Source organism: Orycteropus afer, unplaced genomic scaffold (genome assembly GCF_000298275.1).
Source record: "Orycteropus afer afer isolate SDZICR_OR568_19922 unplaced genomic scaffold, OryAfe1.0 scaffold00226, whole genome shotgun sequence".
NCBI classification, from domain to species: Eukaryota; Metazoa; Chordata; class Mammalia; order Tubulidentata; family Orycteropodidae; genus Orycteropus; species Orycteropus afer.
Window position 1 is genome coordinate 4,951,831 of NW_006921813.1, and position 15,492 is coordinate 4,967,322.

Here is a 15,492-nt window from a genome sequence, read left to right on the forward strand (position 1 = left end):
ATTTTGATGTCAGCAATGCAGGTTTTACTTAGTACTTATCCTCTGGTTTGTTGACATCATCTCAATCACCATTTCTTCTGAACAGATCACAAAAGCTGACTTAGAACAGCGCCGTCCTCAACTGGATTATGTTTTCACATTGGCACAGAATTTGAAAAACAAAGCCTCCAGTTCTGATGTGCGAACAGCAATCACAGAAAAACGTAAGTTAAGCAAAGAAACAAAACAAAGTGTATCTTAATAATCACTTTCCCTGAAATTGGCAACATACACATTTTCGAAGACTATTCAATTAAAAATGTGTATTTTTGATACTCTTAATTTTGAAACATGGCTTTATCTTATTTTTAAGATGTGTTATTTTTTTGTGAATGTTGTCACAGTTCCTTTGTGAATTTCTTAAAGTGTTAGCATCGTTACTTTTAAGTAATGACATATATATGAGGTTTTTTCATCCTAAGTTTAAAGGAACTAAAGAAACAAAGTTGGAGAAACCTGTAGGAGTGCATTCTTGGTACCATTCTGATTTATTCACTGCAACATGATCATACCATGCCCTTCAGCTGAGATTCTCAAAATTCGTTCATTCGTTGCAGAGATGTTCATGCATTAGCTACTGCATGCTGTGTGCCTCCACTGATTTGGGGATATGCTAATGACAAAATAAAGCAAACAAAAAATAAACAAAAATTGCAGCAAGGATTCCTGCTTGCAATTTACCTTCCCACTCACCAGTGTCTGTGAAGGCTGTGTGGTGTGCAAAGCAGCCTGGCCTCTTAAGTATGGCAGTTAGGGACTGTCACAATCTACCCTGATCTGCTTTCCTGCTCCTTTCTCTCACTATAGCCTTTGGCCCCATCTGCAACCATTTTGCACTATACATACTCTTTAAAACGTTCAGACATTTCCTAGCCTTCTTGCCTTTATCCACTATGTTCCTTTCCTTTTTGCTTTTTCTTCCCAGGTGAGATTCTGTCCAGCAGCTAAATGTCACCCCCTGTGTGGAGCCTTTCCAACCCACTTCTGGTCCTTGGTGAACTGAATTTCTATCTTCAGTTCCGACTCTGGCCTTTTTTTTCCTGTCATAACTTCATTTTAGATCTCATAGCTACTTTAATTCTTTTTCCCCCTGTAGCTTGTGAATATTCACCTTTCTGTCCCTGGGGTCTTCCACAGTACCTTGTCCAAATGAGTTACTTAATAAATATTTGTGGTAGAGCATAAACTGAAAGAATAAATGTTTGTTTGTAACATTTACAACCTTTCTGAAGACAAGAAAGTCAACTATTCCCCCTGTAAAATGTGTATTTTGATATCAGAAAAGACGTGGTGGCAAAAAGGTTTCTTTGGTCTTAGGAGTGGAGTTAGCAAAGAATTTTTAATGTCTGAAATGGGGTATTTTCAGTAAATAAGGTGTTCTCCTTCTTTCTCCCTCTTGTTCTTAATTGCCTGATTGTGCCTATGAGGGAGCTCGGGAGCAATTCACTCCCCCATCGGGCAGGGAACCTCTCTGCTCTGTTGTTGTTAGGGACCATCGAGTTGGTTCTGACTCATAATGACGCCATGTACACGTACCCCATGTACAACAGAACGAACGCTGCCTGGCCCTGCACCATCCAAACAGTCTTTGCTTTGCTTGAGCCCATGCTCTTGCTACGCTTTAGTGATGCCGAAGTATTTGCAAAGCCATCTGTGTCTTGTTTTTTTTTTTTTTGCACTGGGTCTTTTGTTGTTTCCCACCATGCCTCTGTTTGTCCAGCACTTCTTTTAAGATGTTTGTCCGACACTTCTTTTAAGGTGTTTTACGAGACTTTCCTTCTGAGTATCTTCCCTTTCCAATATAACTCTTTTGTTTTCCTTCCATGCTTTGTGTACAGATTGTGTAGACATAGTCCCTACTCACTAGACATAAAATCATTCTCAGTGACATGTACTACTGTGTCACCTTAACAGTTAGTGAGTGTTAGCACTCACTGTGATTAACATAACTTGTTTTTCATGATCAACCTCTTGTGTTATTTGATATCTTTAGTTTTATTTGTTCAATATTAAAAGATTCTATTAAGTTCTGTAACAAGATGGTCTTAAGTATTTCATGTGATTTTTTTCACTGGCAAGTAAACTATTTTGATAGTTTTGTCTTCTCATTTTGTTCAGGTAAAAACTCAAGCAATTTATTTAACCAATTAAACAGGATAGATAATATATAAAGTAGATTATCTCTGAACAGTTTTTAAGAATTTTCACACATAAGTATAATACAATTTTCTGAAGAGTAGTAATTCAGTCACTGCATGGCTTAATATATTATTGTTGTCAGTTTCTGTTGACTCAGCTCCCACTCACAGTGACCCTGTGTACAACAGAGCAAGACACTGGCTGGTGCATCCTCTTCACAATTGTTGCTATACTTGAACCCATCGTTGCAGGCACTGTGTCAGTCCATCTCGTCTTCCCCCTTTTCACTGAGCCTCTCCCAAGTATGATGGTTTAATATAATCCTGTATCATTCCAAAATTGTTACCAAAATATTCTCTTTTAACTCAGTTGGAAAGTTATTTTGCAGTTAAGTTCTTTTGGGCCAAGTACTTAACCACACACTTCGGTCTGTTCTGCATCCAAAGCATCTTCTAGCAACTATTTTTAATCTTCCATCTGCTTATTGTCATTGGACTCTTGAAGCTTTCACAGCTATTATTTATTTGTTTGTTAGAAGATCATGAACTGTCCCTGAAGTGATCAATCAAAAGCTTACATTTCTTCAGCTCTTTCTTTTCTATCTGTTAAAAGTAGAGAAAAGAAGAAGAGAGAGAGAAAAAAAGGAGAGAAGGTGGCAGAAGAAGAAACCAGGGAAGAGAAGAGCTGTTACTGAATTTTTATAGTGAAAAACTGCTAACTACATAGAATCTGTTTTTCTTCAGTGTTTTTCTTAGATTTGAACAATAAAATACTTTTGTTTTTAGAGAGGTTTCAAGCTAGAGTAAAACAAATGTGAAAAGTATCCTTAGTTTGGTTTTTTTTTTTTCTTTTAAATCAAGACTGCCTTAGAAAATCTTCTTTGAGGATGACAAATGACTATGTCTGCATCTTAAAGTTCTGTCAGAAAATACTCTTAACTCTCTGTTCTGGTTACCTAGTGACACTCTGACAAGAAATATACCACAAATGGGATGGCCTGAACAAACAGGAGTTTATTCTCTTATAGTTTGGAGGTTTTAAGTCCAAGTTCAAAGTGCCAGGTTCTAGGGGCTGGGTGAAAGCCCCTCAGCCTTTGGGGTTCAGCTCTGCCACCAGCTCCTGGCCCACTGAAGCTAGAGGCGTTTCTTCATTCAGACAGCTGTTGGCTGCTGAGGCTGAGAAGCCCAAGGTTGATGAATAAAATGGCACAGTCCCAATGTTACCAAACCACACAGCAGGCCATTAATTTAAGTCCATTGTAAATCCCAAGGTCGGCAGAGCATAGCAGGCTGATGAGCAATGACATGGCTACATGCAGGGTCCAAGTGCGCCATGGGCTAGAGACTATTCCCAGACCTGCTTCTTATATATGGGAAGCAGACCACATCCCTAAAGCAGCTACTTAGCTGCTTGTGGTAGATCCCACCGTAGAGCTGATTGCCAGTCTCATCATGGGGAATAACTACCACCAGCTGCCCAGCCACTCAACCAGGCCCAACCAAGTTGACACAAAAACATAACCACCACACACTGTCTTCATCAAACTAGATTCAATGTATAAAAAATTAGGTAGGAAATGCTTTTCTTTATAATTTTTTTCTTTATCACCTTACAGTGGCAGATGATTTTACTGTGAGACATGTAAGTGCATTTGAAATAGAATTTAATCTAAGATTTTCTCTCAAGCAAGGGTTCAGAAGTCTTATCAGTTTGTGTAGTATGGTGAACATGTCTCAAAATTGCTTTAAAGTGCGTGTGCCAATTTACTACCTTTCTCTTTTCTGTTTATAGACTTATTCATGGTAAGTTTGGTATCGGGTATTTATTCCCTTTCCTGATAGTTACTTTTGGGGTTTATTTTCCATATCACCCTCCATCCCCCAGTGGACAAGGTTCAGAGCCAGTGGGACAACACGCAGCATGGCGTGCAGTCCCGGCAGCAGCAGCTGGAGGCCATGGTCATTGACAGTCTTCAGTGGGATGACCACCGGGAAGAGGCCGAGGAGCTGCTCAGGAAGTATGAGGCTCAAGTGCATATTCTTCAGCAAGCCCGCAGGGATCCGCTTATCAAGCAAATTTCTGATAACCAAGTAAGACTCGCTAGCTATTTTCTGACATCATTTGATTTAATGCACATTTTTCTTTCTTTCCTTTTGTTCGTTATAACTTTTAAGCCCCTGGCATGATATTATCCCAAGTTTGTGGAATACATATTGAAATTTATGTGAAGTACTTGACCAAGAAAACTGTTTGGAAAAAAAAATTGAAGTGTAACATACAGAGCTGTGCATATATATTAAATGTTTAGCTTGTTGATGTTTTGCAAACTGAACACACCTGTTCAACCTAAATCTGAAGGACAACATTCTCAGCATCCCTGGAATTTTCGTTTGCTCCCTTCCTTCCCTATCCTGAAAACTGTTTTTTATTTGTAAAATTTTCTGAGACATTCATTCAAGGGCTACTGTAGTGAACAAATAAGGTAATATCTTTCTTATCCAACCATTTTATTCAGTAAGATAATGGCAGGTGCCTTTTTATTGTGATTGGTTTAATTATAGAGTTGATGATATGGAACCTTTATGATTTTTTTTTCCAGTTATGGTATCTTTACAGGGCTATTTTAACTCTCTCTCCAGTTTTAGAAAATATTCTTGAGTTGGAAATTATGATTGTTACATTATATTTTAGTATAATAGTTGTGTGTCCTTTGGATAGCCTAAGATGAAAGTGTCCATTTTTGAAACCTGTAATAAAGAGTATATGAAACAAAAAAAAATCTTAAACATGAAAGCATGTTGCTGTTCTTCACAGATCTAACTTTCCATGGTTGTTGTTGTTGTTGTTTGCCGTCGAGTCTGCCCCGACTCATAGCGACCCCTCCTTGGGTTTCCGAGGCAGTATCTCTACGGAAGTAGATTGCCCCATCTTCCTTCCGAGGAATGGCTGGTGGATTTGAACCGCTGGCCTTCTGGTTGTTAGCAGTCAAGTGCCGTAGCCACTGTTACAGTATAAAAAAAGCAAATGGACAAACATGTTGGTTTCCTGGATCATTCTCTGTGTTTATGATACCTGCTGTTTCCATTAAATAACTGAAAAGTAATAGTCAGCGAAGTCCCTGGAAACGTAACTAGAGGAATACAATAAAAATATTATCAAAGCTTATATTATCATACTCAGAATATTCTTCCTAATCAATATTGTAATTCTTTTCTTTGGAAAGTTTAGGGTGGATTTTTCTTCCAAGTGCTACAGAAAAGCATTATGGTCTCTTGCCAATTAGATTTCATGGGGAATATCTTGATCCAGTGACTTAGAGATTGAAAAACTGTGTCAAGGAACCAATGCCCACTAACATGCTGAGCATCAATTTAGCTCTTCAAGCAACTCCTAATAACCTTTGTTGGCTGTTTGATCCATCCTAACAGTTAATTTTGCAAACATACACAATGATTCGGGGCAAGGGACACACCACTTTCCCATTGTCAGTCCTGCCTATTCCTTCTAACACATATAGAGGAGTCCTACAGGAAGTTCCCACCACATGTCTCTCAGTTTGTCAGTGAGGATCCTCAGGAAGGGAATGTATGGTAATCTTGACAACCACCCAGTTTCCCTTTGGAGCCCTTTGATTTCCTGGTTCTCAGTTCTTCTGGGACTTGTTTTAATTTATACTTCCAGTATAAATTAATGAAATTCTCTGAATGGTAGCTGATACCAACACTGGATTATAGCCTACCAAATGGTAGCTGATACCAACACTGGATTATAGCCTACCAAATGGTAGCTGATACCAACACTGGATTATAGCCTACCAAATAGCATTTATCTTTTCATAATGTGCCTTTTCAAGTAAAAACAAATATAAATCCAAAGATAAAGATTTCTAGTGATAGAATTGCAGTTACAAGTGATAGGGAAAATATTTCCAGTAGTCTCAATGTCATAACACAGTGATGACTTCCACCACCTGTCAGTTTGATGTTCTGTGGTGGCTTGCAGGCCGCTATGATGGAGGAAGCTATGCCATTGGTATTTCAAGTACCAGCAGGATCCCATGGTGGACAGGTTTCAGTGGAGCTTCCAGACTGTCAGAGTAAGAAGGAAAGGCTGGAAATCCACTTCTGATTTTAAATTAGCCGATGAAAACCCCATGGATCACAACAGAGTATTGTTCAGTATGGTGCTGGAGGATGAGCCCCTAGGTTAGTGCCTAAGACATTTGACTGCTAACCAGAAGGCTGGCGGTTCAAACCCACCAGCCACTCCTCGGAAGGAAGGTTGGACAATCTATTTCCATAGTGATACCTCCTTGGAAACCCAAGGAGGGGTCGCTGTGAGTCGGGTTCGACTTGACAGCACATAACAACAGCAACAACAACAACAATGGCTGCAGCAAAAGTCTCCAGCATACCAAAGACCGTGAAGGTGGTGCAGGAACAGAGCTTTGTTCTGTTATTAAAAAAAAAAAGGTTGGCATGCGTCAGTGCTGACTCAATGGCAGTTAACAGCACCAACTATAATAAGTTTATTCTGCTTTAACTGAACTTTCTGTAAGGGGCAGATGTTTAGCAGAAGGAATGGAAAAGATAAATGATGTATGAAGTAAAATAGCTCGAAAAGAAAAGCTGATAATCTTTCAATATCTGTGTCACTTTTTAAGGCATTTTCGTTTTCACTTCTAGAATTATTATAGTTTAGCTTACATACAAGAGTTTGTCCCATGATTTGTTTTCTTCTTTCAGTATTTCTGTCTAAAACATGTTATACCCTCCTGGAAGTACCCGTGTTGTAGTGATATCAGTTACTGAGCAACCTCTAACAACTACACCTGAAATTGCCCTTTAGATATTGCTTCAGGAGCTGGGACCTGGTGATGGTATCATAATGGCGTTTGATAATGTGCTGCAGAAACTGCTGGAAGAATATGATAGTGATGACACAAGGAATGTGAAAGAAACCACTGAGTACTTGAAGTCATCATGGATCAATCTGAAACAAAGGTAATTCTAAGGCTCTGGCAAGTAAATGTAGATTCTCAAGTGGAGAATTTGATTGTTTTGGTTTTCTGATGGAAACATGTCGAATACGTGACTATTAGAAGTATGTTTGATAATTTCTTTTACGGTACTGTGCAGACTCAGTATAACCATACCATACTGCAAAAACAGCAAGGAGGCCACATGTTCTGACCTCCTCTAATCCCACAAGAGAAAGACAGGATTACCAGCAGTAACCCAAGGCCTATTACTGCAAGGCCAGACAGGCTGCCTCCCTCCAGCCCTTTCTCCAACTGCTCCTCCCAAAGCACCACCACCTCTCTCCTGGGTTTGATAATTTGCTGCAGTGGCCACACAGAGCTCACAGATTATGGGGTTTATTAGGGAAGCACCAGACTACAATTCAAGTTCAGGAAGAACACTCAGTCTCTCTCCCAGCCCACCGTCCCTCAGCCAACAGTCTCTCACAGTCTCTCTCCCGGCAGTGTGTGTCCCTCAGTGTCTCACTCAGCAATGCCTGTCTCTTGCATCCCTTTCCCAGCAGCGCATGTCTCAGGAGCACATGTCTCTTTCAGCAGCACGTCTTCCTCAACCAGCAGTCAGAGAGAGTTCTGTCTCTAGGAGGCCTCCTTTTGAGCCTGGCAGGGTGGTCAAACTAGCCAATCATAGCATCAGAACTCTAAGCACTTGAAAGGGAGTGGGCACCTCCCAGAACATTGTTTTGTGCCACTCCCAACAGAAATACTCCAGGTGAACAACTTCAGCAATCAGGAGCTCCTCAGTTGCTCATAGAAAATCCCACCTTGGAGTTTACAAAGACTTGGTTGAAAAGCCACACTAAGTAATTTACTACACCACACATACCTAGTATGTAATGTATATTTATACAGTATCTACTGGTGTGGAATTTCTTGGAATTCATTTTTCTTAGAAGATGTCTAAACCTTGCCATTTATCATTTTGTTGTGAATTTCTCAGTGTTTCCTAGAATCCTTTTGGGAGTAGTCTGATGGTAAGGAACCCTTAGGCCTTTGTGGATGCATTATCCCTAATGTATAATAGTATGCTATTTGGCTGGGACATTTCAGCTGATGATCAGACAAAATTCGATCCAATACTCCTAAAATGTGCTATGTGTATATAGGGCTTTGAGTAGTTTATTCTCTCTTGTCAGTCTATTTGGAATGGTTTAAAATAGTGCATGTATTTATAAGACAGATTTTACTGTCATTTGTACACCTAGGATTTAGAAACTGTAAACAACATCTCTATAAGTTTGCATATTTATATTCATCATCAGTAAAAAGTGTTTACTTCACAAGTAGTACTGGGAATGCCTGTGTCTAAGTGAAATTAGGTTTCATACACATATTTATATATTTAAATGCAACTGCCTGAAAGCTAATTTGATTTCAAAGCATGTTTATTTTGCAATGAATAAAATGGATAATATTAGAACACTTTGATGTATATTACTGGTTATCAAGTATGACTAAACATTTAGTAATAGTTTGGTGTGGAGATGTTTTATACATTTTTTTAAAATGTTATTTCTAGTTAACATCTAGAATAGGTTCTTTTAAAACTCAAAGAGGAGAATTATAAGAGTGATGTGTGAGTGTGAATGTGTTGCTAGAGATACAAGGATAGGAGGGGGTATAAGATCGCAGAAGCAAGTATAATATGTGGTTAAAGCTGAATCGCTATAATACTGATCTTTTTACCAGTTTAATACAACTTTTTTCTTTTGCTGTGCCAGGTTATTTGGATACAGTTTAAGTCTTCCATAACTAAGGCAGGGAAGAAGGTGAATGAAAAGCATCTGTAATGCTAAGAGAGATGGTCTTTAATCATATTGTATCTGTTTCTAAAAATTCCATGTGTCAAAGTTATTAACAACTTTGTTTTTGTTGTAAACAATTCCAGAGAAATTGATCACTTAGGAATGGTGGCCTGCTTTATTTAGTACCTCCAATTCTTTTTTTGCTCTTACTTTGTAAATATTTTAAGACAGCCTACAGCAGTAGTTAGATTAGGTGGAAGAGACAATTAAAAATGAATTATATTCCAAAGTGATCTTTCATTGATCATAGATATGACAACCATCAAAAAAAAAAATCCTTTTTTTTTTTTTTTTTAGTTATAGGTAGTTCTCCTTATTCTTTTTCTTCCTGCCTTTTTTGGAAATAAGTAATTGTACTAATAAAGAGACATGATCTCCAGGGACGTCTAGGTGTATTGTTATCTACAAAGCAGAGAAAACACAACAGAACTGCCACTCTTCAGTTCCCTTCAAGAGCGATAGCTTAGTGTTCTCTTTTAAACACAATGATATTTATCATTTTTAACTGTTCTAAATGGAGATCTCTCTAATACACAAATCTTTCCTTGTCTTCTCTAAGTATGTGAACCTATATTAAACTTTCCGTGAAAAATTGAGATTATTGTTGCCAGTATAAAATTGTTATGTGCTGTCAAGTCAACTCTGACTCACAGTCATCCATGTGACAGAGTGGAACTCTCCCGTGGAGTTTTCTTGGCTGTAACCTTTACAGGAACAGATTGCTAGATCTTTCTTCCACGGAGCCACCACATGGGAACGTCTGAACCACAACTTTTCGGTTTGCAACGGAGCGCTTCATTGTTAGAGCCACAGTGCTCCTTGGGACTTACAGGGCATCCAATCCAGAGTTCATTATTTTCATTACTGCTTTCCTAAAGAAACTTTCTGTGGCGGAAAGATGTGGTGGTTTGCTTCCATAAAGATTTCTAGTCTCGGAAACTCTGTGGGGCAGCTCTGCTCTGTGCTGTAGGGTCGCTATGAGCGGAAATTGACTCGACAGCAGTGGGTTTGGTTTTGGTTGGTTAAAGAGCCTTTTTAATTATCTACTAGCCCCCACAGAGTTTTGATTCCATGGGCATACTGTATATTTGTTTCTGTATTATATGTTTATCTGCACTTTTATATAAATAGAATGCTTTTTTTCCCACCCCCACACTCCCAAGAACTACTTATCACCTCTGTTAAGAATACATGGTCTAATCTCATGCTTTTAAGTTAAGTTAAATGACATGTTCAAAGTCACATAGCACAGCCAAAATCAGTAGGCATGTTTTTGACCCTGACTCATGGCAGCCCCATGTGTTTCAGAGTAGAAATACGTTCTTCAGGGTTTTCAACAGCTGATTTTTTGGAAGGAGATTGGCAGGCCTCAGAAGTTCCACAGCGTGTCTGGTTGGACTTGAACTGCCAACCTTCTTGTTAGCAGCTGAGCATGTTAACCATTTGCATGCCCAGGGATTACAGTAGTCAAAGTGGTCCTTTTTTGCATTAAAATTTGAAAATGTTTTTCATCCTCTGAAGAATTGGTGGTAAATTCATTCAGGCTGCTGTGCATTGAGGGATTTTTTGCCTTACTTTTAGGTAAGTATTTTTGAGGGTCTTCTCTCTGTCAAGCAGTGTGCTAGCTAAGCACATCACATGCATTATCTCATTCAGTCCTCACAACACCTCTAAGGCAGGCAGTGCTTCTTCATCCACACCAGATGTGACACTGAAGTACAGAGAAGTTAAGTAATTACCTGAGATCACACAGCTCGGACTGGTGGAGCTGGGATTGGAAGCTAAGCCTTTTTGACTTCACAGTCAGCCTCTTACCTTCTTTGATTAAAGAATAGTTTCATTTTTTTCTTTGATATTGACAGTGACTGCTGTGTATACTTGCCTCTTGTATCTGTCTGTGGTTCCACTTAATGGCTTGTCTCTGTGTTGAGTTCAGAAAGTAAGGTATTATCTGCTGTGAATAATGGAACGAGCTAGTGTGTGGCCATTGTGCCCTGTGTAGTGCCCAGAGGCTGTTTACCATGCTCTTGTCTTACCTGCCAGTCATGTTCTGTATAGACATTGTTGTCAGTTAGTGGAATTCTAGACCAGTGAAAGCTGATTACACTTGCACACGGAGTACTATTATTAGTATGACATGATATGTGAAGCTTTAGTAGATTTCAAAGGAAATACTTTATATAAATTGCAACTGGCCTAAGTAATTTGGCCATTCACAGTTATAGGCCCCTAATTCCTTAGCTACACTGCCCAAACCCCAAAACTCTGATAATAGAAAGCTTTGAAATGACATGAGGCCATTTATTGTAATCTTTATTTATCCTGCATAGTGTGAATAGCCTTCTTCCTAACGGCAGAAATATGAATGTGTTTGATTGATAGACCTTTCTTGGGGATGTTATGCAATATAGATCCATTGACAATGTTAGCTTTCTAAAATACAAAAAATTGTTAATTTTACAATACAGCTGACCCCCAGAATTTTGAATTCTGGAAACAGCAGGCCTATCTCCAATGTTTCTAAATGATGTACTTATCTTTACTGCTACTCACTTTACCTATGACATCTTTTTCTTTATATCTCTTAGTGCCAGTTAAACAATTTTTTATGTGCTGCAAAAGGGGCAAGGAGGCCCCATCTTCTGACCCCCTCTAACCTCAAAAGAAGAGGACAGAATCACTATCAGCAGCCCAAGGCCTATTCCTGCGAGGCCATGCTGCCTCCCTCTGGCCCTTTAACCAACCCTGACACCAGCTGTCCCTCCCATGGCACTCATTACCTCTTTGCTGGGCTCAACAATTTGTTGAGTTGGCCATGAAGACACCACTCACAGATTATGGGGTTTATTAGGGAAGCAGCAGTCTACAGTTCAAGTTCAGAAATGTGCTCAGTCTCTCTCAGCTGGCTGTCTCACTCAGCATTTGGCTGTCTCTTGCAGCAGCTGGCTGTTTCTCTCAGCAGCTGGCTGTCTCTGTCAGAAGCTAGCTGTCTCTCTCAGTAGCACATCTCTCTCTCAGCAGTATCTGTTGTGTCTCTCTCTTGGAAGCACATCTCTTTCAACAGCATATCTATCTCAGCCGACAGTCAGAGAGACCCCTTCTGCCTCTAGGAGGGCTTCTTTTGAGCCTGGCAGAGTGGCCAAAACCAAACAATCCCAACATCAGAGTTCTACACACCTGAGATAGAGCGAACTTCCCAGAAAATTATTTCATGCTGCTTCCATCAGAAATATCCCAGGTGGATAGCTTTAACAATCAGTAGCTACTCAGTTGCTCATGGTGACTTCCACCACAGAGTTTACAAAGACTGTGGCCCGAAAAGCCACACCATATAATTTACTACACCACATGTGCAAATGGAGATACTGAGAGTTGAAATGTGCTAAAACAGCAAGGAGGCCACATGTTCTGACCTTCTCTGATCCCGCAAGAGGAAGACAGAATCACCATCAGTAACCCAAGGCCTATTCCTGCCAGGCCAGACATGCTGCCTCCCTCCAGCCCTTTCTCCAACCGTTCCTCCCAAAGCACCCACCACCTCTCTCCTGGGTTCGATAATTCGCTGCAGTGGCCACACAGAGCTCACAGATTATGGGATTTATTAGAGAAGCACCACAGGCTACAATTCTAGTTCAGGAAAAGTGCTCAGTCTTTCTCCCAGCCCACTGTCCCTCGGCCAACAGTCTCTCACAGTCTCTTTCCCAGCAGTGCTGGTCCCTTAGTGTCTCAGTCAGCAATGTATGTCTCTTGCGTCTCTTTCCCAGCAGCATGTGTCTCTTTCAGGGGCACATGTCTCTTTCAGCAGCACGTCTTCCTCAACCAGCAGTCAGAGAGAGTTCTGCCTCTAGGAGGCCTCCTTTTGAGCCCGGCAGAGTGGCCAAACTAGCCAATCATAGCATCAGAACTCTAAGCATGTGAGAGAGAGTGGGAACCTCCCAGAACACTGTATTGTGCCACGCCCAATAGAAATACTCCACGTGGATAACATTTACAATCAGGAGCTCCTCAGTTGCTCATTCCACCACTGAGTTTACAATGACTCATGGGTAGAAAAGCCACACTAAGTAATCACTATACTGCAAAATGTGATTATAGTTATTTTTCAGAGTGTGGATTCTTGATTTGGGTCTGAAATGTTGTCATTGAGTGTGTGTGTGTATGTATGTATGTATGCACACACACAAACACATGTATATAAATGTATATGTAGAGAGAACATACTTATGTATACACTCATGCACATATACACATAGTTATCTATGCTGAAATATTGTAAAGGGAATGAAGCAATAGAAAATTATGCTATAAAAAACATCTATTAGATCATTAATTACTGGATATTTTCTTTCTCTTATTACTCCCTACAGTCATATGGTCCCTTACCTATTTTATGGTATTTCTAGGTTTGTGCAGACAGGACAGAAAGCACAGCCATTTCTGGCAATAATATCTGGCAGTCCTTGGTTAAAATTTCACTTCACTCACTCACTCTCTGTGTGGACCCTGAGCAGGTTATTTCAACTGACTGGGTCTTAATTTCCTTAGTTCTGAAGTGGAGAATAAAGTCAATAGATTGGAGTACTGTGAGCATCAAACATTATATATAAAAGTTCCTGGCATGTGGTATATGCTCAACCAAAGACTGTTCAAGTGAGGATCATCTACTCTGTCTACTATTTCTTCCTTATAAATCCGTCGTCCTTCATTGTGATTCACAGTACGGTTGTTGTTGTTGTTGTTAGGTGCTGTTGAGTTGGTTCCACCTCATAGCAACCCAGTGTACAGAACAAAACACTGCCCAGTCCTGTGCCATCCTCACAATCGTTGCTATGTTTGAGTGCATGTTGTAGCCACGTGTCAATCCATCTCATCGAGGGTCTTCCTCTTTTTAACTGGCCCTCTACTTTACTAAGCATGATGCTCTTCTCCAGACACTAGTCTCTCCTGATATGTTCAAAATATGTAAGACAAAGTCTTGCCATCCCCACTTCTAACAAGCATTCTGGCTTTACTTCCTCCAGGATAGATTTATTTGCTCCTTTGGCAGTCCGTGGTATATTCAATATTCTATGCCAACACCATGATTCAAAGGTATCAACTCTTCTTTGGTCTTCCTTATTCATTGTCCAGCTTTTGCACAGATATGAGGCAATTGAAAATACCATGGCTTGGGTCAGATACATTTTCATGCTCAAAATGACATTTCTACTTTTTGACACTTTAAAGAAGTGTTTTGCAGCAGATTTGCCCAATGAACTATGCCATTTGACCTCTGCACTGCTGCTTCCATGGGCATATACTGTGGATCCAAGTAACTGTAATCCTTGGCAACTTCAGTCTTTTCCCCATTTATCAGGATTGTTTACTGGTCCAGTTGTGAGGATTTTTGTTTTCTTTATGTTGAGGTGTAATTTATACTGAGGACTGTCATCTTAATAAGTGCTTCAAATCCTCTTCACTTTCAGCAAACATGATTGTGTCATTTGCATATTGCAGGTTGTTAATTAGTCTTCCTCTAATCTTGATATGATGTTCTTCTTCATATAATCTAGTTTATTGGATTATTTATTTGCTCAGCATACAGATTGAATAAGTATGGTGAAAGGAGACAACACTGGGGCACACTTTTCCTATTTTAAATCATGTGATGTCCCCTTGTTCTATTCAAATGATTGCTTCTTGGTCTATGTGCAGGTTGTGCATGAGCACAATTAAGTATTCTGGAATTCTCATTCTTTGCAGTGTTATGATCCATGTAGTCAAATGTTTTTGCATGGTCATTAAAACATAGATAAACATCTCTTTGGTATTCTTTGCTTTTAGCCAAGATCCATCTGACATCAGCAGTGATATCCCTTGTTCCACATCCACTTCTGAATCCGGTTTGAATTTCTGGCAGTTCTCTGTGGATATACTTCTACAACCATTTTTTAATTGTGCCCAGTAAAATTTTACTTGTATATGATATTAGGCCACATCTTCTGACCTCCTCTAACCCCACAAGAGGAAGACAGAATCACCATCAGCAGCCCAAGGCCTGTTCCTGCGAGGCCAGACATGTAGTCTCCCTCCAGCCCTTTTACCAACCATTCCTCCCACAGCACCCACCCCCTCCCTGCTGGGTTCGATAATTCACTGCAGTGGCCACACAGAACTCACAGATTATGGGGATTATTAGGGAAGCAACAGGCTACATTCAAGTTCAGAAATGCACTCAGTCTCTTGCAGCCGGCCGCCTCACTTAGCAGCTGGCAGACTCTCTCTCAGCAATGTGTCTCTTGCGTCTCTCTCTCAGCAAGTGCACGTCTGTCGTGTCTCTCTCTCAGCAAGTGCACGTCTGTCGTGTGTCTCTCTCAGCAAGTGCACGTCTGTCGTGTCTCTCAGCAAGTGCACGTCTGTCGTGTCTCTCTCTCAGCAAGTGCACGTCTGTCGTGTCTCTCTCTCAGCAAGTGCACGTCTGTCGTGTCTCTC

The 15,492-nt window shown here is 40.1% G+C and overlaps 1 protein-coding gene across 1 annotated transcript in view; it reads left to right on the forward strand.

Moving 5' to 3' along the window:
* The window catches only part of UTRN (utrophin), a 731,009-nt gene that overhangs the window by 352,522 nt on the left and 362,995 nt on the right, over positions 1-15,492 (forward strand). Inside the window, 3 exon segments of the mRNA XM_042782042.1 lie at positions 86-203; positions 4,063-4,268; positions 7,027-7,181. Of these exon segments, the coding sequence (XP_042637976.1) occupies positions 86-203; positions 4,063-4,268; positions 7,027-7,181 (479 nt within the window).